The sequence below is a fragment of the Arvicanthis niloticus genome, chromosome 2 (genome assembly GCF_011762505.2).
Source record: "Arvicanthis niloticus isolate mArvNil1 chromosome 2, mArvNil1.pat.X, whole genome shotgun sequence".
Classification (NCBI taxonomy): domain Eukaryota; kingdom Metazoa; phylum Chordata; class Mammalia; order Rodentia; family Muridae; genus Arvicanthis; species Arvicanthis niloticus.
The window spans coordinates 43,098,920-43,125,491 of NC_047659.1; the positions used below are offsets into that span (position 1 = coordinate 43,098,920).

General features: G+C 36.3%; 1 protein-coding gene across 2 annotated transcripts in view; it reads left to right on the top strand.

Moving 5' to 3' along the window:
- The window catches only part of LOC117703684 (xin actin-binding repeat-containing protein 2), an 82,563-nt gene that overhangs the window by 18,491 nt on the left and 37,500 nt on the right, over positions 1-26,572 (top strand). For both annotated transcript variants that reach the window (XM_034495462.2, XM_076928847.1), the window contains exons 2-3: positions 8,378-8,526; positions 13,851-13,988. In XM_034495462.2, coding sequence (XP_034351353.1) covers positions 8,470-8,526; positions 13,851-13,988 — 195 coding nt within the window. In that variant the 5' untranslated portion in view covers positions 8,378-8,469. The remainder of the gene's footprint in view (positions 1-8,377; positions 8,527-13,850; positions 13,989-26,572) is intronic.

Consider the following 26,572-nt stretch of genomic DNA (forward strand, 5'->3'; position numbering starts at 1 on the left):
CTCCATAGCATCATCAAAAACTCTTCTGTTTTCATATAAGTTAATATATCACAGATTCTGAAGGCTGAGCTATAAACATCTTTAGGTGAACTACTATTTTGTGCAACTTAGGCTGCATCTTCTCTTATTCCTCTCCTTGGCTACTTCATTTATAGATGTCATCTGGTATCTGGTAAAATAATAATAATAATAATAATAATAATAATAATAATAATAATAATAATAATAATAGAAGATCTGATAAGAAGATCAGAGCCGACCCTCTGCATTGAAGTGAAGAGACACACCTTCATGGGCAAATAAATTTTGGTACAATTGAATACAGGGGTGGAATCAGGGAAAGTTACAAGTATACATTTAACAGCATGATGTATTTGATGACAGTAAGATAATGGGGTGAAGGATTTAAGAGCCAGTCTGTTCCTACGCTAGGTGGATGCCACAGGACCATTTTTATTCTGCTGTGGCATCCACTGTCACTCATTTGATTCTCTTGCCCTTCCTCATTGAGATAGGAACTGTGATTTATGCAAGATTGGGTTGGATACTTGCTCCTTCTTTTTATTATCTATTTCTTGGTTTTGTAATACTCAAATACAGATAAGAATATAAAAGACTCAAATTGGTTACATATTTGGCATGACAGGGGCACTTTAAATGCTTGGAGAGATGAATTTTTCTATTAGCTGAAATATATGCAAATATTAAAATTATAGAAAAATGTACTCCTGCTAATGGGCCTGTGGCTGTGCTATGTCTAATGGTATCATTTTCTGCATACAAATCCAAACTTGGTTATAGGTCATATATTTAGATTTGATAGAATTTACCTCAGCACTTTCCCAACTCAATTTTAAATCAATTTCCCGAGTACTAAACAGTTGACTTCTTTATAACACATCCAGAATAAATAGCAGGGCGGCTGCTATGTCAGTGTAAAAGAACTTGCCTTCTTGAAAATAGTGGACAAAGGAGAGGGGTATGGGCAGGGATTCCTGGAGGGGAGACTGGGAAGGGGTTTAATATTCGAAATGTAAACAAATAAAATGATTAATAAAAAAAGAAAGTGGTATTTAAGGTTTTTTTGGCAGTACAGAGATCCATGGGACACACGATCACATTCTTAGAACTAAATTGAAGCTAAAGTGTTGACATCATAGAAATTTCAGAGAAAAAATAGTTCAAGTTGTGTTTTCCTTCTAAAAAGTTTAACTTGTTACTGAACCTTGGAGTCTCTTTTGAGTCATAAACACTATGGCATTAGCCATCTAGGTGTCTGTTAAATGTTTTATTATATCTGAATCTGAAACAGTTCAAAACAGAAGTTCAATGTATCAGTCGGTGTTCTGTAGAAGAACAGAACTAATAGAATGAATTTTTATGTATTAAAAGAGAATTCGTTAGATTGACTTACAGGCTGTAGTCTGGCTAGTTTGACAGTGTCTCCTTCACAAAAAGTCAAGAACCTAACATTCAGCCCATGAGGCTGGATGTCTCAGTTGCTCTTCATTATATGTCAGAATTCCAATGAACTGGGCTCTAATACCAGAGAAGAAACATCTCGACAGAAGAACTCATGAACATGCAATTGAGACTAAGAACAAACAGGCAAAAAAGCAAAATCCCCCTTCTTTTGTTTCCTTTTATCTGAGCTACCACCAGAAAGGACAACCCATATTTAAGGTACCTAACATGATCCAATCAAGAAAATTTCCTCAATATTTTGGAATTTTCTTGGGTTTTAGTTGATTCCAGATATGGTCAAACTGACTACTGATATTAGCCATCAAAGACCCCTCCTTGACTTTTCCTTCAAGTGCTAACTAGGGAAGCTACTAGTTGCCTGATCTAGACACACATGTTTCCTGACAGATGACTGAGAAGAGTGACTAAGCCAGGGAACCAGAGGCAGAGCATCCAGCCACTCTTCCAGGTGTACAGCTCACCACCCATGTGACAAGGAGGAAGTTTTAAATTTTTATCTCTGTTTCCTTGGCCTCAAAAGACAAAAGTAAAAATGACTCTACCCTCAGACAATGACCAAGAGTATTAAATAAAATGTCTGGCTGTACATGGGTCTGCTCTTGTTTTTGCACTTGTAAATCATTTCTAGTTCTTTTTCTTATAGTTCAGTGATGTTAGTATTTTGATGCTTTGTTGGTAATCTTTATTGAAACTGAATACTTAAACACACTGGTTATTCATCGTCACTAGTTTTCTTTCCTCCTACAAACTGTCTAAAATATTTGATCTTGAATTTTTTTGTGTCTCCCACACGCAGTTCCAGGTTTTTTTTTTCCCCACTAAAAGCTTTGTATAATTGTTTTGTTGTTGCTGTTATCGTTTAAAGTGGGGTTGTTTGTTTATTTGTTTGTTTGCTTAGTATCAGGACATTCTATTGTAACAACTATAATGCACCCATGGTCTTCTAAAGATTTTCTTCACCTTAAAATTGTTTAACCCTTCAACCCAACTTGCATTTTATTTCCAATATGATGGGGCATGAAGACCCCTTATGGTGTCCTCAAAGTCACTGCCCAACCTTCCCCACACAATTGCTTGGCCTTGCTGCTGTGTTGCATCCTTTCTGCATCTCCTTCTCGCACACATGGCACAGCAAGTGTTTCAGATGCTGTCCCTGACAAGGACCTGCTGACATCACAAACAGCTTCCATCTACCTGTGAGTTACAATGTACACCTGCACTCTACCATTTGGGGCTATAAATGCCTTCCTCCTAGGAGGTAAGAGCTCTGAAGGATAGTGAAGACACCTTACATTCATGTAGATAAACTGATGTAAGCCCTGTTCTTTACATTATTAAAAGCATGGATTCTTAATTTACTCTCACAAAAATGATAGGCAAAAATTATAGATACCCTTTCCTAAACGTCTCTGTTTTTCTTATTGCTGATGATGTCTTGTGTTTCTGTACAATGGTAATGAGCGTAAAGGTCCACAGTTATTAGATAGGTACTGCATTTCATCAATAGAATGGCTCTCTATCTTATTCTGTATAATTTGTTTCCATGAAGACTTTGCCTCCAAAGAATATAGCTTAGAACACTTTTCTTTTTTTTTTTATTTTAAGATTTAAATTTTAATTTGAATATATTACTTTCACAATAATTTTAGATTAAAGCCCTTCAAAATAGAATGTGTGTTCAATTGGAATTTGCATCTGAGACTTTTAAAATATCCTAAACAAGTTATCATAGCACACCGTTTCCACACATTAGATATTCCCAAGTTATCAAGCATGCTACCCCACACCACACATCTTAGCCAAAGTGTAAAGAATGACAAAACTAAGTGAAAAGTATCTATCTAGACATTCATATTTTAATAAGTGCTAATGAAGGAGGGAGAACTTCTAGAAGTGCATTATCTAATATTCACAAGCAAAGCATTTCTTTATTTTCATTTAATGTATTTCGGCCAACCTTTTCTTTCTAAATGGTTTTAGATTTATTGCCTATTTCTTATGAGTTTATTTTTAATCTCAGTGTTTTAATATTAAGTTTGTTATTAATTCAATAACTGCCACACTTGCTTTTACATCTGTCTTCACATGGAAATACTACTTAAAGATGCTTTTCCTTGGTTTTGCCTGATTTTTTTTTTTTTCTGTTAGCATGGCTAATGTAGACAGTTTTGTTCTTTTTCTCATGGATATCAGTTTAGATTCACATTGATTTTGGGGGTGTCACACAATTAATTTTCATTAGTTAATATTTGGTTCTCTAGTTCCTCATGATGTTAGGTATATAGGTGAAAATTTTATAAAATATAACTATATAATTATATAATTTTATATATATATATTCAAATACTTAAATTGTCTGACTGTTGTTATTTAATAACAGAAATTCTTCCTGTTCCAGTTCCTGGACAATTATAAATTTTGGATTGCATCATAAACTTAAAATTTTCACAATTGTTACCAATAAATTGGTATGGTATTGATTGAGTTAACTTTTGGGTTTGTGTTAACTATTTCCGTTGACATCGAACCTTCATTTTCAACCCTGTATTTCCTCTACTATACCTCACAATGCGGTGTGTACAGCTTACATTTCCCTCTGTTCTCTGTGTCTGTCATCTGCTTTCATGCTATGGTTAATATGTCACTCATTTTCAATATATGTCCTGCCTTACTAGCTTCATTACGGCTCACCTTGATCTCTCCGCTCAGAGTTGGGCTTGACTCATAACAGCCTCCCAACCTACACACCAGCTAGCAGCTTCTTGAAATAAGAAGTTCAAATATTTTCCATTTCACTCGATAGAGTTTTTGTTCTCTCAAGACATGCTTTTGTGTTAGTGAATATTGATACTGATCATCTACATTAACAGATTTTATTGTGACATTTAAATATAGCATACACTCTTCCATGTCCCTGTTGGATAGGAAAAGGGGGAGACGATATGAGTCATGTAAGTTTCAGTTGTTTGTAAATAAGCCAGTTTTAAAGTGTCTAGTGTCTGGTGCTTGTATTTCAACCCATGGAAACTATTGTTTTATTATGCACTCACCCTTTCTGTAATACTTTTTCCACAGCTACCATTTGCAAATATGCCTGCCATATTTCAAAAGCAATAAGAAGTATTACATTTAAAAAACATGCTGACAAGAAGTCTGGCTTTATAAAAGAGACAGTGACAAAGCACTTGTCCCTGTGAACTCTGCCACGTTGGGCATTTTATGTGCAGACATTTTATGATTCTGGCAGCATTATGGAGTAGCACATTGACCCTGAATTTATGTATCAGGCTGCTGGCCTTTATTTCACATTGCTACTGTATAAAGATATTAGGACTGAATTTGCAACTTTTAATATGGTAAAATAATTCTTGGTAAGACATACTTGTCACTTTTTATTTTTATTCTATCATGTAACATATACAGACTGTTTAATTCCAAAGTGGAAACTCTCTGAACAGTTAAGTGACAACAGTTCATACTGCATATGGGAATGACCCATTTGGGGATGGTTATTAATGAGAGTCCCTTCATACCGCTATGTACTCTACCTTTCACCACAGACTCGTGAAAGTAGGACAAAACCCAGGTTGAAATTGTTTCATTGATTGTTTTTTATTATATTTAGTGTCTGTCACATTATTGTATCATCTCCAAGACACCTAAGACTGGTAAATACGCAATCTTCTTTAATCAATTGTTCAGATGTGAATAATTGGTCAAGAATTCTCTGAGCATAAATATTGTACCAGAGTACTTTAAAAACTGTTGTAAACATGAACTCTCCATAGAGACAGGTATAATGAATTTCTGTGGCCTGGAAACAAAATGTCAATTGGGTTTTTTTTATTTCTCAGATTTGTAGAAGAAAAGCGTATGTGTAGCCTCGAGTTCCATATTTTGTGAGGTAATAAAGCAAGAATGGACATGACGACTTGAATTTTATGTATGGTAGAATACACTATATTATAGAAGTGATCATTTACATCTTTTCCTAAGACAAATGGAACACTTAATGACAGTGTTCTTTTTTCTCTTCAGTGTCTGATACTTTTCTTCATGACAGATTTTAATTTTTAATATTTGATTTTCTTTCTAAGTTGTTCTCTGTGTTATTTCTTTTTATGTGGTTTATTATGTCACATAAAGAATTAATGTGTTAATGAATTGGCAATTACATTGGTATACGCAATAAAAGAAACTTGGTGTATTCAGAATATGATGGATTCTAAGTAGAACAGTGCCGTCAGCTCTGGGAACAACAGGGAACCCACTATCCTCATTGGATGGAGCTTTACTATCCTGTACAATGAATTAACTATAATGTAAGGACAGAAAACAACTAACAAGTGTGTGTGTGTGTGTGTGTGTGTGTGTGTGTGTGTGTGTGTGTGATGTTAGTACTTATGAAGCTTCCTAATGGGGCTCATTTAAATATTGGGGGTTTCCTCTTTTTCACAGGACACTTAAACCTTTCTGCTTGTTTTCTTCTCTTATTTACAGCAATATTTATCTTTTTTTTTTAGCTTTTCCACAGGCACTATGTGACAACAAATTTATTTGTTCTTTCACTACCTTCTGCTTTGAAAAACATTCTAAATTCATTTGTGCTCTTCTCCAGACTTAGACTCATCCACTCGGGGTCCTTGTAGCTCACTGTCCTCTCTTCCTCCCTATGCATCCCTGCAGAAACAGGCATCTAGTCAAGGCTGAGGGACTGAATTAGATGTGATCAGCACCATGTTACAAGTCCCTGGTGCCTTGCAAGAGAATAAGGGAAGGAGCATCATTTTGTTGCTCCATGAGGAAACTGGCAGGTGTTGACTTAGAAGACTGACAAGCAATGTGGTTTCCTATTGGATCGCTATGATTTTTATATTCCACGCCCAGAGCTGAATACGCAGTTGCTCACGAGCGATAGAAAGAAAAATTGGAGAACACGTCAAAAATGCAGTGGTGTTTTCACTGCCTACGAAGGCCATTGGGCAGTGAGATCCAAATCTCAGAGCACTCAGGCCACTGATTGCTTTAATAATAACTTTGAACGTTTTCCTAGGATTTGAAGTATGATAAGAATTGAAAACTTCATATGTAAACACGATCTGTAAATTTTAGCAAAAATAAACCAGCTAGGTTAGGCTAAGATTAACCACAAAGGGGTGAAATTTGTAACTATTATACACAATAATATTTATATTTATTATAAAGAATGTTCAGTGATATATGTATATATATACACACACATATATATATGAATTATATATATATGTATATGTATATAATTCATGAGATGAGCCAGTGCAATTGAACATAGCTGAATCTATCTGTGCAAATATATTATATACTCAGAAAAATTAGGATATCTCTAATTTAGCATGGTTATTTGTGGTAATCATTTTTCTCAGAAACATTGCACACTTGTATAAATTAAAATTTTGGATGGCAGTTAAATTTCAAGATAGCTGATCTTTGAGAATATATCAGTGTGCTACAGTCAATCACAGTGCTTATAAAATACAATTTTTTAATGCTCTACAGTTTGTATCTTATAACACAGTAACTAAAATACCTTTATTAAAACATGTAAAAATATTTACTTAAATAAGAAGTCACAAACACCTAGACAGGGAGTTGCACTGCCAGTTGTTTTAACTATTTTTGAGCCACAGAAGCTGTTCCTATCAGCCATTGTGTAAATAAATCTTGAAGACATAAAAAAAAATATTAAAAATGAACAACCTAATAAAATGTTTTAATGTGAAGGCTGAGGCTGAGGAGAAATGAGGAAATAAGGAAATGGGGTGACATATTATTGCTTGTAGTGATTTAGGCCTTAGACCAAAATGGCTATATTAAGCCTAACTGCATAATAAAATATGCCAAAGATGTATACATTCTTTGTCCCAGAAGCTACAAGTGTTAAGAAGGACAAGCTTGGGGTTCACAGTTAAATGGTGAATACGTACTCACACATTCATAGACACACACACGAGTGCACATGCACATATGTGTGTGCACACACGCAGACACACGTTTTCTTTATTTTTAAGATATATTTATTTATTTTATGTATATGAGCACACCATTGCTGACACACCAGAAGAGGGCATCAGATCCTGTTACAGATGGTTGTGAGCCATTATGTGGCTGCTGGAATTTAACTCAAGACCTTTAGAAGAGCAGCCATTGCTCTTAACTGATGAGCCATCTCTCCAGCCCTACACCCCCACCCCTCAAAAGAGTAGTAAACCATCCAGCCAAGTGGTAGGAGGAAGGTACTAGATTAAGTAAGAAAATCTGGCTTTGAATCCAGTTCTAGCATATGTGAACTATCTAACAGTGTCCGGTCACAGAACTATGAGAACAATTTTTTACTTACTAACACTCCAACTATCCAAACCCCACCCCTTAGGAATTCTGTGATCCCAGGGAAGTTTTGTGTTGGTGTTTGTTGCTGTTGAGGCTGTTGGTTTAACTACTATGTATTTCTCTTTACACCCATGTAAACTTTAATAAATAACATCTATCCACAAGGTTCTTAGAGAAATCACTGAGATGTTTATGCAGTATTTAGCATAAATGAGACATATAATGATTGAAAATGTTAATAATTAGATTATGAATGTGTTAATAAATCATCATTTCTTGTCATACTAACTTCAGAAGTAGAAGAGATGGGCAGCAATGATTTTTTGAGGATATCCTCTTGTACTCACGTTTAACTTTGTCCTGGAACTTTGTAGAAAAGAAATTGACAGAGAAACTTTGAAAGTGCTGTGATACTTTGCAGTCCGAATTAGGAAACCAAATACTCTAGAAGCTGTCGCTGTTCATAAACTGATGCTATTTTCTTCTCACACTGACACCTATCTGAAAATGCTATGTTTGTTTTCAGCAACCTTCAACCTTACTAAGCCCAGAGACGCCAGTACTGCTGGGACTGAGGGCCAGTCGGATCTCCTCGAGGCGCTGTCCCTGAAGGAGAGGATGGCAAGGTACCAGGCAGCCGTTTCACGGGGTGACGCCCGCAGCTTCTCGGCTAATGTAAGCACCTCTGGAGAATTTTGCGCGAGTGATATTCATGCTGTCTGTCCATGCTTCTTCCTTACTTAAAAAAAAAAATAGTACTAGATAGAAAACAAAATAGTTGAATAGTTAAAAAAAAGAAAAGGTACTGGGGTATTTTTTTTTTTTTTTTACAGCGGAGCTAAATAAATAAATACAGAAATACAGAAATCTAATTCAGAACTTCTGACTTGAAGCCTCGGATGTGCTGTTTGACGGTTGCATGAACCGGAGCTATTCTCTTGACCGCTTCAGTTTTCTGCACTGAGGAATGGCAGTAATTATCTACCACATAGGGGTCTTGGGGAAGAACTAAGGAGATAATTTATGTGGAAGGCAGGAGGCACTCCGTAAATGTGTTGATGTTGTCATCATTACCAATTAACCTATAGCTATTCTCCTCAGGAAGGTTGAGAATTCATTTCAAATCTTAATAATGTGGGCTTCTGTGCTGCCCCCCTTGGTCTTGTGTATCATCCATTTAAATTCTCTTGCAGTATAATTTCTTTTGCTTTTCTTGGTATGCACTGAATCCATTAGGAGAAGCTTAATCAACATAGAAATGAGAGAGATTATCAGTGCAGGCACTTTACTAAACCAATTATGATTATGAGAAACTCTGAGATTCAGAAAGATCACCAATTTTAGTGCCAACTCATAATAAGTGATGCTCAAAAGAATTTGTAGAATTATGTAGTCTGTGTCCTTCAACTTAATGAAATATAAGAACATTGTTTTATAATTATAATCTCCAAATTAGCCATGTTTGTGTGTGTGAGAGAGAGGGAGAGAGAGAGAGACAGAGACAGAGACAGAGACAGAGACAGAGACAGAGACAGAGACAGAGACAGACAAACAGGATCCCAAAGGTAGGATTTAAAAATAGTTACTCAACATTTACAAATTATTTAGAGACAAGGCTGACTGTGCCAAACTCATTAACAGCCCTGCAATTGCAGATGACATTTAAGTTTTTACATAGTCATTAAAATACATTTTAGATACTGCATAGATTTGGAATGAGTGTAGAGAAGTGACATGAGTAACTAGACCACTTCCCAAACAATATCAGCTCAATACTGCTTTTGGCTAGTCTTCTTAGTGAGCGACCCCTGCTGGAGATTTTAAAACGTGACCACAAGGGAGTTCATTCTAAATTACTAGGAAAACAACCAACATTGTAATGTATAAAATAAAGACAACAACAACAAAAAGAGTGATTTTTAAGCTACCAGACTGTTTTTAAGATGAGAAAATGCCTCATTCAATACTTACTATTTGGTAAACAATGGTTTTACTTAGGAAGACTTAGATCATTTCCCATAAGTGGATAATATGTCATAAAACAGATTAGTATCATATGATTTGTATTTCTAAGGTGCTAAAAAAAAAAAAGTAAATGTCTAAAATGGGCACACAGCCCATTTGTAAGTCAAAAAGTTTCTATTAATCAACAATAGTCCCATAGAAGATGTTAACTCTGTTTAGTCATTATTGAACTCTGGTGTATTGATTCTACTGGTTTCCCTATTACCTAGCTGTGAGGAATACCAGCGTTACCCTGGTGTCCTCGGGGTGTGATTACTTTCTGCTCATTGTGGAGTTTGCACCTTCAAATCGGCAAAGTATGAAATACTACAAATTAAAAAATGCTTTGACCTTTTAAAACTAACAAGAAGAACCCTCTTTTGTAGAGGTAAACCAACTGTTTCTTCTCAGAAAGCATCCTATCAAGGATTTAGTGAAATGAAGTATATTTCTATTGTTCTGATGTTTTGTTACTGTTTTCAAACAATTTGCTTTGAACCAGAATCATTTCTTATGTTTCATATGCATCCAATGGGCTTTATCATAGTGATCTCAAATGAAGTGTAACTGTCCAGCCTGCCTTCAAGATTTAACTCAGATCTCACCGTAAACTAAAAGTAGTTCTGCCCTAATTTATCAAGTGTAAAGAATGAGCTGTTGGATTTGGTTAACTCCCCGTTGTCTGTGGTGTGTTGTATCTGGAGGCTATTGAATATCTAACTTAGTCTTTACTCTGTTGGTATAAAATAAATAGAATGGATTTGGATAAATCAAATAATCCTATTCAATAAATAAAGAAATTAAGACTTATGTAAAAATCTTCTATATAAAGGCCCAAATTATAGACATAAAATTTAGTGAAATTATTTTTAAAGAATTGCACAATTATAAAATTAAATCTCCAGATTCATGATGCCAGTGCTCTTGTAACTGTATTTAAAATCCCCTTTTTATAGCAGAAATTATTTTGGCCCTCAAACTACCAGATTCAATTTGTCTAAAATATTATGGGCAAAAAGTACTGCAATACTGAGCTCACAAAAATCCTAATAAATATAGAAAAAAAGTAAAATAACAATCTTGTGGTAATAACTTTTGGTGGTATCAAATGCTTCATCAATTAGCCCAATAAGGCCACTTGTAATTCTCTACACAGCTGCCTCAAACACTGCAAGTAGAAAATCTGGAAGTCACAGATTCAACCCAAACTGACTTCAATATGTCTCAAACTTGCAAAAACAGCTAACAGTGACCAACAGTGTCCCCTCGTGTTAACTACCAGCTGGCAATGGCGGCGCATGGAACAAGAGCATGAAGTAATGTGTACAGAGCCACAAATTAAATGCCAGATCCTATAGTGTAGTTTTCTTCTCTTTATCTTATTTAACACAGACCATAAATTTGTAACAAAAAATATTGCTCTGTGAAAAACTTTTATCAGGATTAGCACTAAAATCCCCATTTGTCCAACTTCTCAAACTATGTTGTTTCTTGTTAGTCCTCTCTCACCCCACCCCACCCCCGCCAAAAAAAAAAAAAAATTCTATGTCATTGATTGGGACTTACATCTTAAATTGATGACTGTGTAATATATTTACCTAGGTTTAACTGTTGAGCATTTAAATTAACTCGTTATTATCGACATATCCATTAAATTTCACATCTTATTTCCCAGTTCAAACCTGAGAAACAGAATACAAGTAAATATAAAAAGATTTAACACAAACCAGTCTAGTTATGAGGTCATTAAAAATAACACAGACTAGCTGCAGCATTCTGAGCATGGTACTAAACAAAGCAAGAACACTGGAGTGATCCTGTGAGCAGGCGCCATTCCACTAATGGCCAGAAACTGCATATCCTGCCATCTCACTTGGGTAGACCTTCTCCATGAGACTGCCTCAAGGCTATCGAAGCACCATTTTTATCCTCCATTGAGGAGATCTATCTGACTTGGTTTGGCAAACAGCTACAGTGTCATAGTGGCGCCAATAATAGCCGAGGTAGCAGTGTTTATAAGTTTATGAAAATCCAGCAGCTGTATGTGCTTGTGTATGTACAATGTGTCTACTCCTAAAGTAGTTGTCAAAGGAAAGGAATGGATATAACGGTATTTCAATCCATATGGTAGCTAAGAGGCATGCTGTACAACTGATACTTCTTTGAATAAACGATCACTGGAAGAGTATCCAGGTTTTGACACAGTTAATGGGGCTTAAAAATTAATTTGCATATGATTTTACATTATTTCTAGCTATTTACATTTGAAAGATCTTGACAATAATTGCATTAATTCCTCTAATTTAAAAGTTATATTTTATTTGCATATGATCTATCCAAGGAGAACACTTATTCCAAATACATGGTAGGTAAGGTTAAAGGAAATAGTGTGACCTTAATTCACTCTTCAGTTTCCTTACGTTCTTAAATTTCAAAATGGATCTCAAACACTCTCGTGTCCTTCACAGACAGCAAATGTCAGTAATTGAGTTGGAATTACATTTAAAGCTGTAAAGTGTTGTAGCGTATATATGGAATACATAGAAGTAGACAACTGTGTTTCTTCCCATTGAGCAAATACTCACATTGTGAAATGACTGAAAACACAGGAAGCCAGAGAGAAAGTTGCTATGGTAATGTAATTACTACACTGTTTGACAGGAACTCATACAACTCTGCATGAGCTCAGACTAGTGCTTTCATATCTGTTACTAAAATATATGTATTTCTCACAACCTTTCAAAAACCTCCATATTTTGGTTGAAGATTTCAGACCCTCGGGTACCCAGACTCTGTCGGATATGACTCTGTCACGATACCTGTGACTTATACTGTGCTGCACTCTGTGGGTTATTTATATCAGCACTGGTCCAGACCTCAGGAGTCTGGCTGTGGTGTGAAATGTCACTGAATCTCCATCCACTGGCATGTACAACTAGAAGCTTCCCATGCATAGGGCTGGCATGGGATCAGGTTGCTTGTCCCTTGGCACCCCATCTGGGCTTGAGTGCTTGCTGGGATAAGAAAGTTGTGGAGTCATCAAAACCGAAGCCCTAGGCTCTTTTGCACTTCCCTGTAAGTCCTGTGATCTGACAGGGTTCCTTGGTGCCCTGCAAGTTCTTTCCCAAACTATGTGCTGAGATCAGTTTTCTCATCTAAAAATAAGCCCTTCTATTCAAATCTCCTGCTCCTGCCATTTGGTTCTGACATGCCAGTGCTCAAAGCAGAATTTAGACATGCCAGTTCTGATGAACAATAGCTGTTTACCTGCCTAGCTCTTGAGCTAGTAATTGAGACAGACAGGTGTCATTTAGATTAAGATTCAGACAGACAGATTTAATACCATCACTTAATGGCCGGCATATGAGGACATAAGGTGTTTCACATCTCTAAATCTCAGGTTCTTTAGATTAAAATGTAGAAGACGGATGTCTGTGGCTTGCAGGACACCGCAAAGCATGATTTGATGGAGTATTTATGGATGTAGACAAAACTCCCCTGCCACTGCACCTTCATAAGGGGCTGCTTTTACTGACAGTTTCAAGCAGTTTTATATAAGGCCCTTTATTTGGTGTATCCAAAATAGTTGAAATAAAATTTGGTGTTATTAAAAATGATTCTTATAATTATTGTCGGCTGCCTGTACAGGTGTTTGAAACATCAATGACAGCTTTACTTTGAGTTATAATTGATTTTGTTATTTTCATGCTCATATTTTATAGGAGGAATACAGTATTCAGTCTAATCTAGATATCAAAATATATCTGAGACAGGGTGATTTTACTCAGTCAGTGTTTAGAAGGTGCAATATATAAAATGTCTGATAAATGGCAAAACAACTGGGCAGTTTAGTTTTAGTGGAAGGCTATGGCAATCATTTTGTGTTAATATCTCTTTTTGTGTTCTACCTATTAATAATTGCAAGTATAATGAAAGAGTAAACTATATGTACCATATATGGATGAAAAATGAATTACCTTCTTAAATCACCATAGGTCATGGAAGAATCAGAAGTGTGCACTGTGCCTGGTGGTTTAGCTAAGATGAAAAGACAATTTGAAAAGGATGAAATGACTTCAACCTGCAATGCCTTCTCTGAGTATCAGTACCGACATGAGAGCAGATCTGAGCAGGTAAGGCCACTGTGGCTGATATGCAAAACATTTAGAGTTAAATTTGCTTTCTTGAATGTAGAAATACTTCCTCTCTGGTGATAGAATTATTTTCACTGATCATTTTTAAAAAAATGATCATTAAGAAAATCATTTAAGCATGTTGACGTGTTGGTTTACTTAGAATATTTTGCCATGTGAGCCGTGTAGAATGTTCTTTTTCAGGGTCTTAAACTTCAGACATAAATGAAAGTTAAATAATATAACTTACTCAACAAGTAAATGGAAGTGCTGAGAGCCTTCTATGTGTGCCTGGAGCTCCTACTTCTTGGTTGTGATCATGATAAACTATTTGCTAGCTGTTTGCATCATTGGAATATATAGCATTCTTCAGAGTTTGTTGTGGGGAGTTTTATCTTGTTTTCTTTAAACATCAAACATCAAGCAGTAGAACCCAGATGTTACATAAATGCATGTAATTTGACTTCTGTTGTATAAAACTTTCCCATTTCATTACTTCAGTATCATATATCATCAAATATTTTCATGAGATATAATGGTTTTTAAATGTGAAAACCCAAGTCATAAAATGCATCAGACAGACCTTGGCACTCAGAAAATTCACAACTTCAGTGTAAACAGCTGTACTATAGGCCTTTGTTTCCCATGAGGAAGGAAGTAACTGGATATGAAATTTTGCAGTAAGAAACAAAGAAAGTGTGTTTCATTTTCTAAACCCTGGAGAACATGCAGAGCTAAATAAATTTTATAAATATGAATCAGTTGGGTGCTATGCGTGGCAAGTAGTTAAGGTGTCAGGTACACTGATTAGTGGGAGGTGGTGAAACTGTGTAATATACATAACTAAATATGTTTTCGGGAGTGACTTTTTCTAATGATGCGTAAGGGTACAGAATGTGAGCAAGATAGTAAGACATGATGTACCTGTGACCTCATGTATAGCTACTAAAACATAAGAAACAGTGGGTCAAGAGTGGACAGGGTGATTAACTGAAAGATATCAAAACGTAAAATAGATCTATGTTAGTAAATTAAATAACTAATTCCTCTCAGTAGTAATAATATGTCTGTAGTTACTTTACTATTGGGTAAATCATGTTATATGTCCAGATTATAGGCTTTGTGATTCATACCTCAGAGTTCAGTCCAGCCTCTACCAGTCACCTATTGAACAGCATAGGCTTAGAGCCTCCTTCATTGGTATATACACTTTGCAGTTACAAAAGGCTTTTTTTATGCTAGTTAGGAGGGCCCTGTGCTAAGTTTAACACTGTATTCTCTATTCTGAAATTTGTAATAGCTTTTGAACAAATAACTCCAAGTTTTCATTTTATCTAAACATCTACATGATTGTGGAGTTGTAGTCACACCTGGAAGCATAAAATAACTCCATGGCTCACCCAAGTCTCACTCACAGATGAGTAGTTGGTTTTAGCTCCTGTGGTATGTGAACATCGACTCGGACCATTCATTCCCTAATCCTTAAGTTTTGGGAAAAGTTTGCAAAACAGATGATATATTAGTAGCTCAAAAGTTGGCAAAATATGGCCTCTTTGTACTCATCAGAGAACAGATAATAGAGTCAGATCAGAATTCAAGCTCATACCCCTTAGTTATCTCTGTGATAGCAGGGTCTTTAACTTCTTGGTGACTTAGTTCCTTCATTTATAAAAATCAAAATAATTATATCATATAGCTCCTGGGTTTATTCACAAAAATAAACTTGTATTCATACAGATTAAAACAGAGCCTAGGTCTTGAAGTGGGGTAAATCAGTATTGAAAACTATATATTGTTTTTACATCAACATCATGACACAATCATGTACTTTCCAGCTCCTTAGACCCATTCTCTTTTGGCTTCATAGGCACTGCACATACACGAAGAAACCTACACACACACACACACACACACACACACACACACGAATTGGGAGGGGGGCTGGAGGAGGCAGCCTTCAATATCCTACCTCTGAATAGAGGATACCCTTTCATCATCGAACAAATTCCTGTGGCCAGAACTTACTGATGGCTTAGGTACCTGCACTCTATTTACCTATGTAGACATTCTCAGCATATGTTTATCAATGGAGATTACATCCTGTGGAAGTGAAACGAAACAAAGCACAAGACTTCTATGTGCTTTTTGTGAGTTATTGTAAGATACAGACATGCTTTATGCTGTGGAATGCCAGAGCACACGAAAGCAATAAAAACCACACACAGAATATTTAGATCTAGTGACCTGTCTAAGCTTCAGTTTCATTATCTACGTTTAGCTATAGTAAAAATGTCTGACAATTCCCCACGGATAAACACATTCTAAGCCACTACAATGCACTTTATAATATCCGGCAATCACAAAAGGATTAAACTAGTAAGCAGCATTGATTGGCAACTGCATGTAAAATCCTATGAGACAATGAAATAAACCACTCTACCTTTAAAAAACAAAAGGTATTAATTTAAATCTTGATTAGAAATACAAGAAAAATGTCAAATTTGATTTTAGAGGAGAAAGTGAATACTGTCTTAGATATCCACTTAAGCTTTGCAAACATCCTAAACACGTGTACTTTTATCCCCAGGGATGAAAGACAATAAACAGATCATTAATTCTGTCCTTACATAAGACATTGTCTACTCAGTTAGCATTTGCAATACTTTGATTTATTGAAAGTACTTGATACCTAGATCCCTGATCAGTCTTTCTTTGGTCAAATATATTTAATTTGGTGACATGCAGTAACTAATATTAATTGAGAAACTGATTTAATTAGGGTAAAAAATAAAGAACATTCATGTTGGATTTCTGACATTATTTAATTTCACTGTTAGTAATGCTTTCATTAGTTGCAATAATTACATCCAGTCGGCCCCTTTCCTTTTTGATGTATTGAAGTCACAGATTCAAGGTAATTGGCTATTTGGTAACTGTTTGTCTTAGAGATCAGGTCTGAAAATGGAGCTATCTGAGAAATGTTAAGTCCTTTATATCTGCTTTACACCTGCTGGAAAAAAAAAAAAAAAAACTCTTAATAATTTTTCATGTGACAAAGTACCGGATGGTAAAGAAGGTAGGATTTATTTTGGCTGACAGTTTCAGGGGATTTAGTCTCTCTTTTTTTAATTGGATATTTTATTTATTTACATTTCAGATGTTATCCCCTTTCACCACCACCCCCCCAGAAACTCCCTATCCCATCTCCCCTCCTCCCTTTTGCTTTTATACAATTTTAATTACATGAAAATATTAAGGTCAGTTCTAGGTTGAGGATCTAGCAATACAATAGATGCAAATAGTCAAGGAACAAGCAAGACAATAAACAAAGTTACATGATCACTCCCATGATTACTATTTATTTCTAAGGACTTATCAGGATGACCAAAATATCTGAGCCTACTTCTCTGTCCTTGCCCAAAGTCATTTTCATGTCTGAAGCCTACTTCTTTGTTCTAGCCTAATATTTAGATTCCTGCCTGAAATTACTTCTTTGTTCTAGCCTAATGTCAGATTCCTGCCTGAAGCCCACATCCTTGTCCTTGGCCAATGTCAGGTTCTTGCCAAGCAGCCCCAAAAGCTCTCTGCCCCCCCCCCTTTTTTTAATTTCATAAACAAGACTGAGTCTGTCTTAGGTTGTTCTGACAAGAATGCCTCCTTTCCCTGTCGTGGTAGAGAAGGCAAGTGGAGTGGCTTGGTCTGTGCCAGAAGACTGCAGCTTCTCACTCTGTGGAGATCAGGAAGCAGTCAGTTCAGAACTGGAGCCAGAATTAGAGATGAGCAATAAGCCTCCCACTGCTAGCATCAGCAGGCTTCTTCTACTAGTGAGGCAACAAACCAAAGATTTCATAACCTCGCAAAACAGCAACAAAACTGGTTAGGAAGGAGTGGTCAAATCCATGAGCCTGCAGGTTGCAGTCAGTGAACCAAGACCCAGGAACATTCATTGACACGAGACGTGTTACACAAGATGATGCCTCACCGACATATGTAGTCTTGCCCAGGAAAATTATTAAAGAACGCTATCTCAGTCCCTGGGAGAAGAAAGATCAGTAGTAGGACAAAGTTGGCTTCTTGAAAGAATAGAGTTGTGACTGGGTGATAGAGTATCCCTGAAATTCCAGCATTCAGGAGATTGGAACAGAAATACCATGTTTGAGGCCAGCCTAGTCTATTGGCAAGCTGCCAGCCCAGACTGCATCATGAGACTGCATATATACCCATATACATACATATACATACATATACACATCTTTATAGTGTTTACTCACTGGTTATTACTGGTTTCTAACAGCACTCATGGAGACTTTGACAGTTAAAAAAAATGGCTTTGCTTCTAGCAGGAATGATTGACAAGTATCTCTCTCCAGGGATAAGGAGCCACTCAGAAGACCTCCAGTTTATTTTCTCAGATTTATCCTACCAACCCTTTAATTTTTTCCATTTTTAAGAATGAGTCTTCAGCATTTTATACTAGAAAAGACAGTTGATCTTTCATGCTAAAAGCCAAATACCACTCAAAGAAACATTTTTAACTTTTAATTTCTATGGTTTAGATTATTTATTTGTCTGAGTGTTTTGCCTGCATGTATATACATGTAATTCATATGTGCCTAGTTTCTACAGAGGCCAGAAAAGGGCACCAGATCTGCCATAACTGGAGTTAGAGTCCTGCTATGTGAGTGCTGGGAACTATTCAGGTCATCTGCAGGAGCAGTCAGTGCTCTCAGCTGAGCAATCTCTCTAATCCTAAAGGACAAGTTTTATCCATTCACTATGAGAAACTCTGCTTGGGAGGAACATCTTAAAAATTCAGCTCTCACAACCTTAGATGAGGACCTCATAACATGTGTAGAGCAGATGGTGAAATGTACCTATAATGGGAAAGAAACTGTCACTGTCTCCCCGTGTTCATGCCCGTGTGGCAGTCCACAGCTTCTATCTAGTGTTCTTAGGGCCTCTATCCTGTTCTTTTCTTCCTTGTTTAGAAGCTTCATTAACATATAATTTGCATACCATACTATCCACCCACTTTATGGGTACAGCTCAGTGACCATTTTATACACTTGCAGAGTTATTTAATATCACTGCAGCCTAGTTATAAAATATGCCTTGCCCCTCCAAAAGAATCCTCAGGCCCCACAGGACTACTTTAGCACTCTGGGCCCTCTTCGCAAGCTCAGCATTTGGCTTCCGTATTTTTACCCAAATACCCTCTTCATTCTCTTTCCCCATCTTTGGGGAGAACTGAGGAGCCCTCTAACTGTTGAGCCCAGAAGCCTCTTCCTTTCGGAAATTGCTTTGTTTCTTTTAGTTTCTTGTTCCACTCTGTGGCTTAAGGGAGAAGGAACAGATGGGGCCCCAAATGTTTTGGAAGTTCTCAGTGTGGTAGAGCACCCAAGAAATGGTTTCCCCGTGGATCTGATGCCCCTGAGCCTCAGCATGAGCTGAAAGCATCTGGGTCCTTCTCCCTGATGCCATCCCAAATGTGCTGGATGGTGGCACATGTTTTTCACATGTATCTGCTGTTGCAAAATTACAAATGCAAATGTCAGCCCTCTGAAAGACTTCATGGTTTTGGAAAGATCCCTGGACAACTTTAGGTCTTAAAACAACAACAAAAATGTTTCTGTCAGCTTGTGATAGGTGCAATCTGACATCTGTGTGTTTTGGATTCTACAAAGGTGACCTGTGATTATTTTCAAGCAAACTAAATGTAGTTTTTATCAGATGCATGTGCACATTGCCAAGTTACTCATACTTAAAATTACCTTTAGCTTATGCCACAAATATCACTTTTCAAGGTCATAAGTTGATATTACTACATTTATAATGAACTGGATCACCATTGAAACTGAGTGTCTTGTATTATAGTTCATTCATATGTACTATTTTAAATGAATATTACAACTAAAAATAATAACACTCCAATTAAGGCAATCTGAAGTATGTTTGGCCTCTGGCTCCAGAGTCAGACAACTTGGATTATAATTTCTCAGGGTTAGCCATCTATCCTATACTATATTGCACTGCTAACATAATACTACAAACTTTTTTATTTAGAAGGATCTAAAATATAGAGGCTCACAGTTCTGGCAGCTGACATCTAACACCAAGATCCTGAAGCCCAGTAAGGGTTTTCTTGTTGCATCTTAATAGGAATACAACAAGAACTGAGGTAGAGAGAAAACAGAAAGAATATTTGTGGTGTGAGAAAGAGGATTAACTGAACAGTTCGTATGTCAGGCATTTTACTTCAAATAATCGTTCTTTACTTAGAATATGATTTTTTAAAATCTTTATGTGAGTGTCAGAACACAAAGAAGCCTTCTTTTATACCTTAACATTCTTGTCAGCTCTTTGTTTCACTGTAGGTAACAACCATTTCTTGGGAACTCCAGAAATAATTAGAAATTAGCTTAAAATGAGCATACCTGTCTGTGCTTTGAGGCATATGTTGTTCTGGAATCGTCAGAAACACTGCTGAGTGCACATTTTAAAAAATTAGAGTAGTAAGCAGGTCTTTCTCTGAGGAAAAAGTGCTTAGCCTCATCTAAGAAATGAAAAAGATGAGGAGTCAAACTGCTCCAGAAGACAAAGGAGAGGAGAGAGGATAAAGCCTCCTTTGTGCAGGCCTTGCATGGCTCCAGGATGCCACTGTGAATAGAGTTTGGTTTTTAAGTGGAAGCAATTGAATAGGCTAGCATTGGCTTTTGGAGACCACTTTGTTCATAGTATTGTGGCAAGGCATATGAGAAAAAAAGATGATTTAGTTAGTGTATTAATGGAGCCAGGCAGAAGACGAAAAGCAATATTACTTGTAGAAATGAAGAAAAGAGGGTACATAGAGGTGCTTGGTTTGCCCATTTCTACTTATACTGAATCTACTGCACTGTATTCACAGTGTGATTCATAACACATTTCAGCTGTTGGGTGGAAGGGAACAAAGTCATTTGTAAAGGGAAGAAAGTAACCTGTGGCACTCTATGGTTCACGTAGTTGGGACAACGAACAGAGATATTGCCACATAAAAGGATCCATATACAAGTTGCCTGTAATAGCCTTGTTTGGTTAAAAATTAAGACAAAGGATGAAGCTTTCACTGATGCTGACTTGTTTTGGTTTATTTTTCAAAACCAGCTCTTTAATCCGATTGTCTTCTATAGCTCTTCCTCAATGTGTCTGGCTGAAGTGACAAAGCATTACCTAGTGCTGACTCAGAATCAGAAGCCCGCAAGTTTGGTAAATGGGGCTCCTGGCCTCACCAGTTCACATCTGTAATACTTGCATGGCTGATCTGCAGGAGCTGCTCCGTGCAGTCTTCAGTTGACTGATTATTATGAGAACATCCATTTGCTGACTCTGCCTTAGCCAACCAATATAACTCAACACAGTTCTTCTCTATTCCCTTCAGTTTAGAGAAAAGGAAAGGCGCCAACTCCAACCCTGTTGTGGGCTTATAGGTACAAGTTTCATGAATGGACTGCTTTTTCTCTACCCTTGCATTCAGAACGTTTTGCCAGGCTCATGACTGTCCATTTCCTCAGTGCCTTTCCTTTTCCGGTGTTCTCTTGCTACTGTATTGTTGCAGCTGGTCATCAATAGTCATCAGTTTCTCTGCCCTTTCCCCCCTCAAACCCAGCTTTCTGTATCTCAATGACAAGGTCACAGGCTATTTTTAATAGAAATTGAATCTCACAAAATTATAGTCTAAGAAAAGCTTGTTTGCTCAAGTTATGAAATACATTAACCATATTTTGTGCTTCCTAGACCAGCTATGTAGAGAAAAACAGGAACCACAATGTAATAGGAACAGTATTTCTGAAGATGAAAGATAGGGTCGCCTTTTCTATAAACCTGTCTTACTACTGCCCAGAGTGAGTTGCAGGGTGCAGTGGTGAGTTTGTCGGAGCCTGATGTCTGCTGTTTCTATAAATCTCTAAGCCTGAAGCAGACTAGACATCCTGAAAAAGCACTTCCTAATTCTACACTAAACCCAGTAAATAAGAATTTAGAATCAAAGCATCCTCCTTATTAGTCTGGGTCTTGGAATCTCAGTAGGAATTTTGGCATTGAAGCCCATTTTCACTTGGGCCTATACAGTGGAATTTCCTAGAAACTGTGCTGGTTCTAATTAATTCATTTGATAAATCAAAGATTGAAAAGTTGTGTCTCTCTGAATCATTGTTTTGTCTGTTGGTATATCTGGTTGTTTATTATTTGCAAACAACAAAATCTCATGTAGTGCAGACTGGCCTTGAACTCCTTACATAACTGTATTTAACTCTTGATCCTTTCACTCCACTTCCCAAATCCTGGGGCTGTGGGCTCCTGCTTCATGCCTGGCTTTCTCAGTCGTTCTAGTCTGTAACAATGAATATGGTACAAATCTAATCCAAAATTTATTGCTTCAGAATTGATACTTCTTTTTCAATCCTTCCTCTCCTGCCTCTGTCCCTCCCCTCTCTTTCTCCCTTTGTTCCTTTCTCTTTCTCTGTCACCAGAGAAGACTTACTTCCTGCTTACGCTCTGTCCTCTCCTGAGGGTAGGGCCTTCTTGCTCCTTTAGTCCTTGATCTCAAGTTGCCTACTATAGTAAAGAACAGAACATGAGGCGACGAAAGGTGAAGAAAGGGGGACTTTAAAGATACTACGGTAAAATGTAGAAACAGTGATTAGACAGCCAAACAATCATGAGGACCCCAAATCACCTTAATATTTTTCTTAGTGATAAACTACATTGAAAATGCTATGTTTGTACATCTAGACGCTGCATAAGAATTTTAAAACACGCTGAATAGCATGATATAAATTGAAGGCATGCTAAAATATTAAGCCAAACTAAAACAACAATAATCCAAAGAAATGAATAAATTCATTAGTTTATTAAATCAGTAATCTATGAATTGATTAAAACTTAGATTTATTGAATTCAATATTGAATTCATCTGTAGGGAAAAAAATATACTCACCACGTTATATAATCTGTGAACTAAATGTCACTTGAAAGGGAACCTTTGATATTACCATACCAGTAATATTATTTTGTGAATGACACAGAGCTTTACTTAATTATAAGGGTAAAATTTTATTAAGTAATTGTAGAAAAAGTGTCTATAGATGTTTAGATCTTCACATGACTAAATCAACATGTAATCTTTCCCTAGGATACAAAGTGTACTCATAAAATAGGATAAGGTGGACATCTGTGCTGTACTAACATCAATCACATTACTCTACAGTCATGCATAATAATCTGCAACCTCTGCTGTCCCCAAATGCAGCTGATGGTAATTGCTAACTGCCTGCTGAGGTATGACTGTAATGCTTCAGTCATGGTTCCTTCGCAATTTGCCTTTTAGCTTTGTGAGGTGGAACCTGTTGGTATATGAGTTATCCTGCTGGAGCATGGAGGGGATGTCACCTCCCTTCTCTTGGGCATGCAGCAGCACATTCTGCCACCTCATTATACAGAGAATCTCATCTTCACCTGCACTGTGCAGAACATTGGCCTGAGTCTTTTATGGACTACATCTTCCTGGAAAAATAATGCCATCTGTATGAACATCCATTCAGCGTCAGTTCCTCTACTGTTAAATGGGGTGGGGAAAGGAAGAAAAATAAATGAACTGATCTTGGTGGTTTCAAGGGGTTTAACAAATTTAATATATGGAGGATGTGAAGGAAGGGATAAGTAGGCTTAGGAAAACTGCTACAAAACCAGAAATCTAGAATTGGTTGCTTTTCTTTCTGAAATTTATGTTATTTATTCTTCCAAATAGAATTTATAAGAGCAAGGGCTCACCCTAATTTTTTATGTCTCCCTGCTACAGTAGCTCTGGTTCTTAATGGTATTTGGGTTTCTGTTCCTATAGACCTATTTGTGATTAGAGAACATAGTTTCAGTTTTATTTACAGAAGACAAACACTTATATCTTTTATTTATATCTTTCACTCTTTTGAAGTTAAATGAGTCAAAATTGCTTTATTAAGGTACCACAGAGATATTCTCACAGTTCCTGAACCAGGTAATCTACACTTGAGTCCTCTCCCTAAAGACAAAAGATCTTAACCCAATGGCCTCTCCACACTTCCCTGGGTACATTCGAAAATCTTCCATGTTGATAATCATGTAAAATATTTGATGAAACTTTATGGTTTTTATAAGAGATAATGAAAATTTAGGAAAAGTTAAAATACTATTATATTGTTTCTTCTACCAGAAAACTCAGACTAGCTTAGAAATATGAATATCTTTTTGTGTAACTATAGTAAATATATTTCACATGTATATGTATGATGTTTCCTAATATACTAGTTAAATCTGCTGTGTTTTCAGTTATTTCGTTTTAATGAAATAGCAAGCTATATAATTTTTGGTTCTTGCATTTGGACATGCTGTAGGAAATAAGGAAAACATAACAAAATACAGTCACGTGGCAGAATCATTGTATTTGTAGAGCTTAGTGAAATCTGCAAAATATGCTTTTTTCACATGGTTACTTTTATAAAAATAGGTGTTTGTTATAAGCAATTGAAATCAGAGGCTATTATTAGCTGATTCTGGTGTACTTCTCAGTCTTGTAACTCTCAAAATAAACTCTTCCTTGTGGGTCTTTGAAAATGATTGAATTGAGTCAAACTTGTCTATTCTCTGGATGTTCTTTTAGTTATTAATTTGCATAATTACAAATAAATTATCATGCTAAAAAAGAACTGAGAGAATGCACAGCCTGAGAAAAGGAAGAGGCATTAAGTGGTTCTGTCCTTAAAACAATGCTTTTGCATAAATATGTTAGGGAAATCTTTCATTTCTCTAGTTTCTTCATTAATCTCAGCATTACAAAGCAGAGACTAAGACTGTACCGTCTAATGGACTTTCCTTGGATTTTTTTCTTTAACTTTCTCTCCTGAAGAATATACCTATAGTAAAGAAAAAGTTGTCCATCTGATTAATAACAATGGATAAATGGAGGCTACTTTTACTCCATCTCCATTGATAGAATAGGGTATAAAATATTCTAGCCACTCCATCAATACCAACAAAGAAAGTCAATTACACTAGAAATGTCTTGTCCTTGAGTAGACACTGGTGCCCTATAAGATTTGAGTACATCATGTTGTAGTGTCTGAAATGTATTCCCCATTCATAGCATACAAATTGCAAAACATACTGCAACATTTCAAAGCATTTGGAAGCAATATTGCAGGCTTCAATGATGTCATTACTATAGTGAGGCATTCTGTTTAGAATTCTTTTATCATAAGACTAGACCATCCATTATTACTTAAAAAGCCTCATAAACCACCCAAATCTTAATTTTCTTCTTTAATTGTTAACTAAGATTTTCTTTTTCCCTGTAGTCTTTTCCATTTTTAACTCACTACTCTATAGGGATTATCATGATGAGACATTTCAACAGCAACTCTGTACTATAAGAAGGTTGCAAATACATATTGCTAGTTTACTTATTGTGGCTGAGTGTTAAAAAGTTTACTGTGCTGCTCCTTGATGCACTATAATCATAGTATATCTTCAGATTTTTCCACTTTACTGCTTGATAATTTTTTTAAAAGACAGTATCACATTGCCCAGCCAGGACTGGCCTCAAACACATGGTCATCTTGCCTTAACCTTCAGGAATTTATTATCATCCAGATCCTTTTGTATTTTTAAAAATTATATATTTCATTCCCCTTTAACTCTATTTTCTTGTTAAGCTGATATATAATCAATATGTCTAAAATTAGAATGTTCATGAAATTGTACATTATGCAGCATAATGGGCTTTCTGCATCCAATGATGTATGCCAGCATGCTTTCAAAAGAATCCTATCTCCTTCAGCCCCTCCACAACCTATGCCTCAAAAAGTTAGCAATGAGGATTCTATGTGAAGTAGAAATTACTTATAATTCTTTTACCTCATTCTTCATTTTAACTGATAGTGAGCTCCAGGTACAATCTAGCAGTTCTGTCTATCGCTCTAAACTTTTTCTTTTCTCCTTGGGAGTCACCAGTGGGTACAGTCACCAATGCAATTACAGACAGTCACATTTGCCATCTCCTTCTTTTTTAAAGAAAACCAGAGTGATTAACCTAATTCATCTTTAGTTATAATTAGCATCTACAATGAAATGCTTTGTTTGCACAGGCAACCTGGGGTACTTATGTGAAAGCCAAATCTATTTTCTCAGTCATCTTTCTTGTTAAGATTTATTAAGTAAGGATTAAAAATGTCATTTTATTCAGAAAAACACCAATGGCCATACAGATTCAGAACGGGAGTATAGTTGAACAGGTTTGTGTAGGAGGAACTCTGTTTTTTTATTGGATATTTTATTTATTTACAATACAGATGTCATCCCCTTTCCTCATTTCCCCTCCCTAGAACTCCCACCCTATCCCCCCCTCCTCTGTTTTGCTTTTATACCATTTTAATTACATGCATATATTAAGTTCAGTTCTAGGTTGACGGTCTAGCAATACAATAGATGCAAATAGTCAAGGAACAAGCAAGACAATAAACACAAATAGTCAAAGAATAAGCAAGGATTTAAACACAATTCCATGAACACTTCCATGA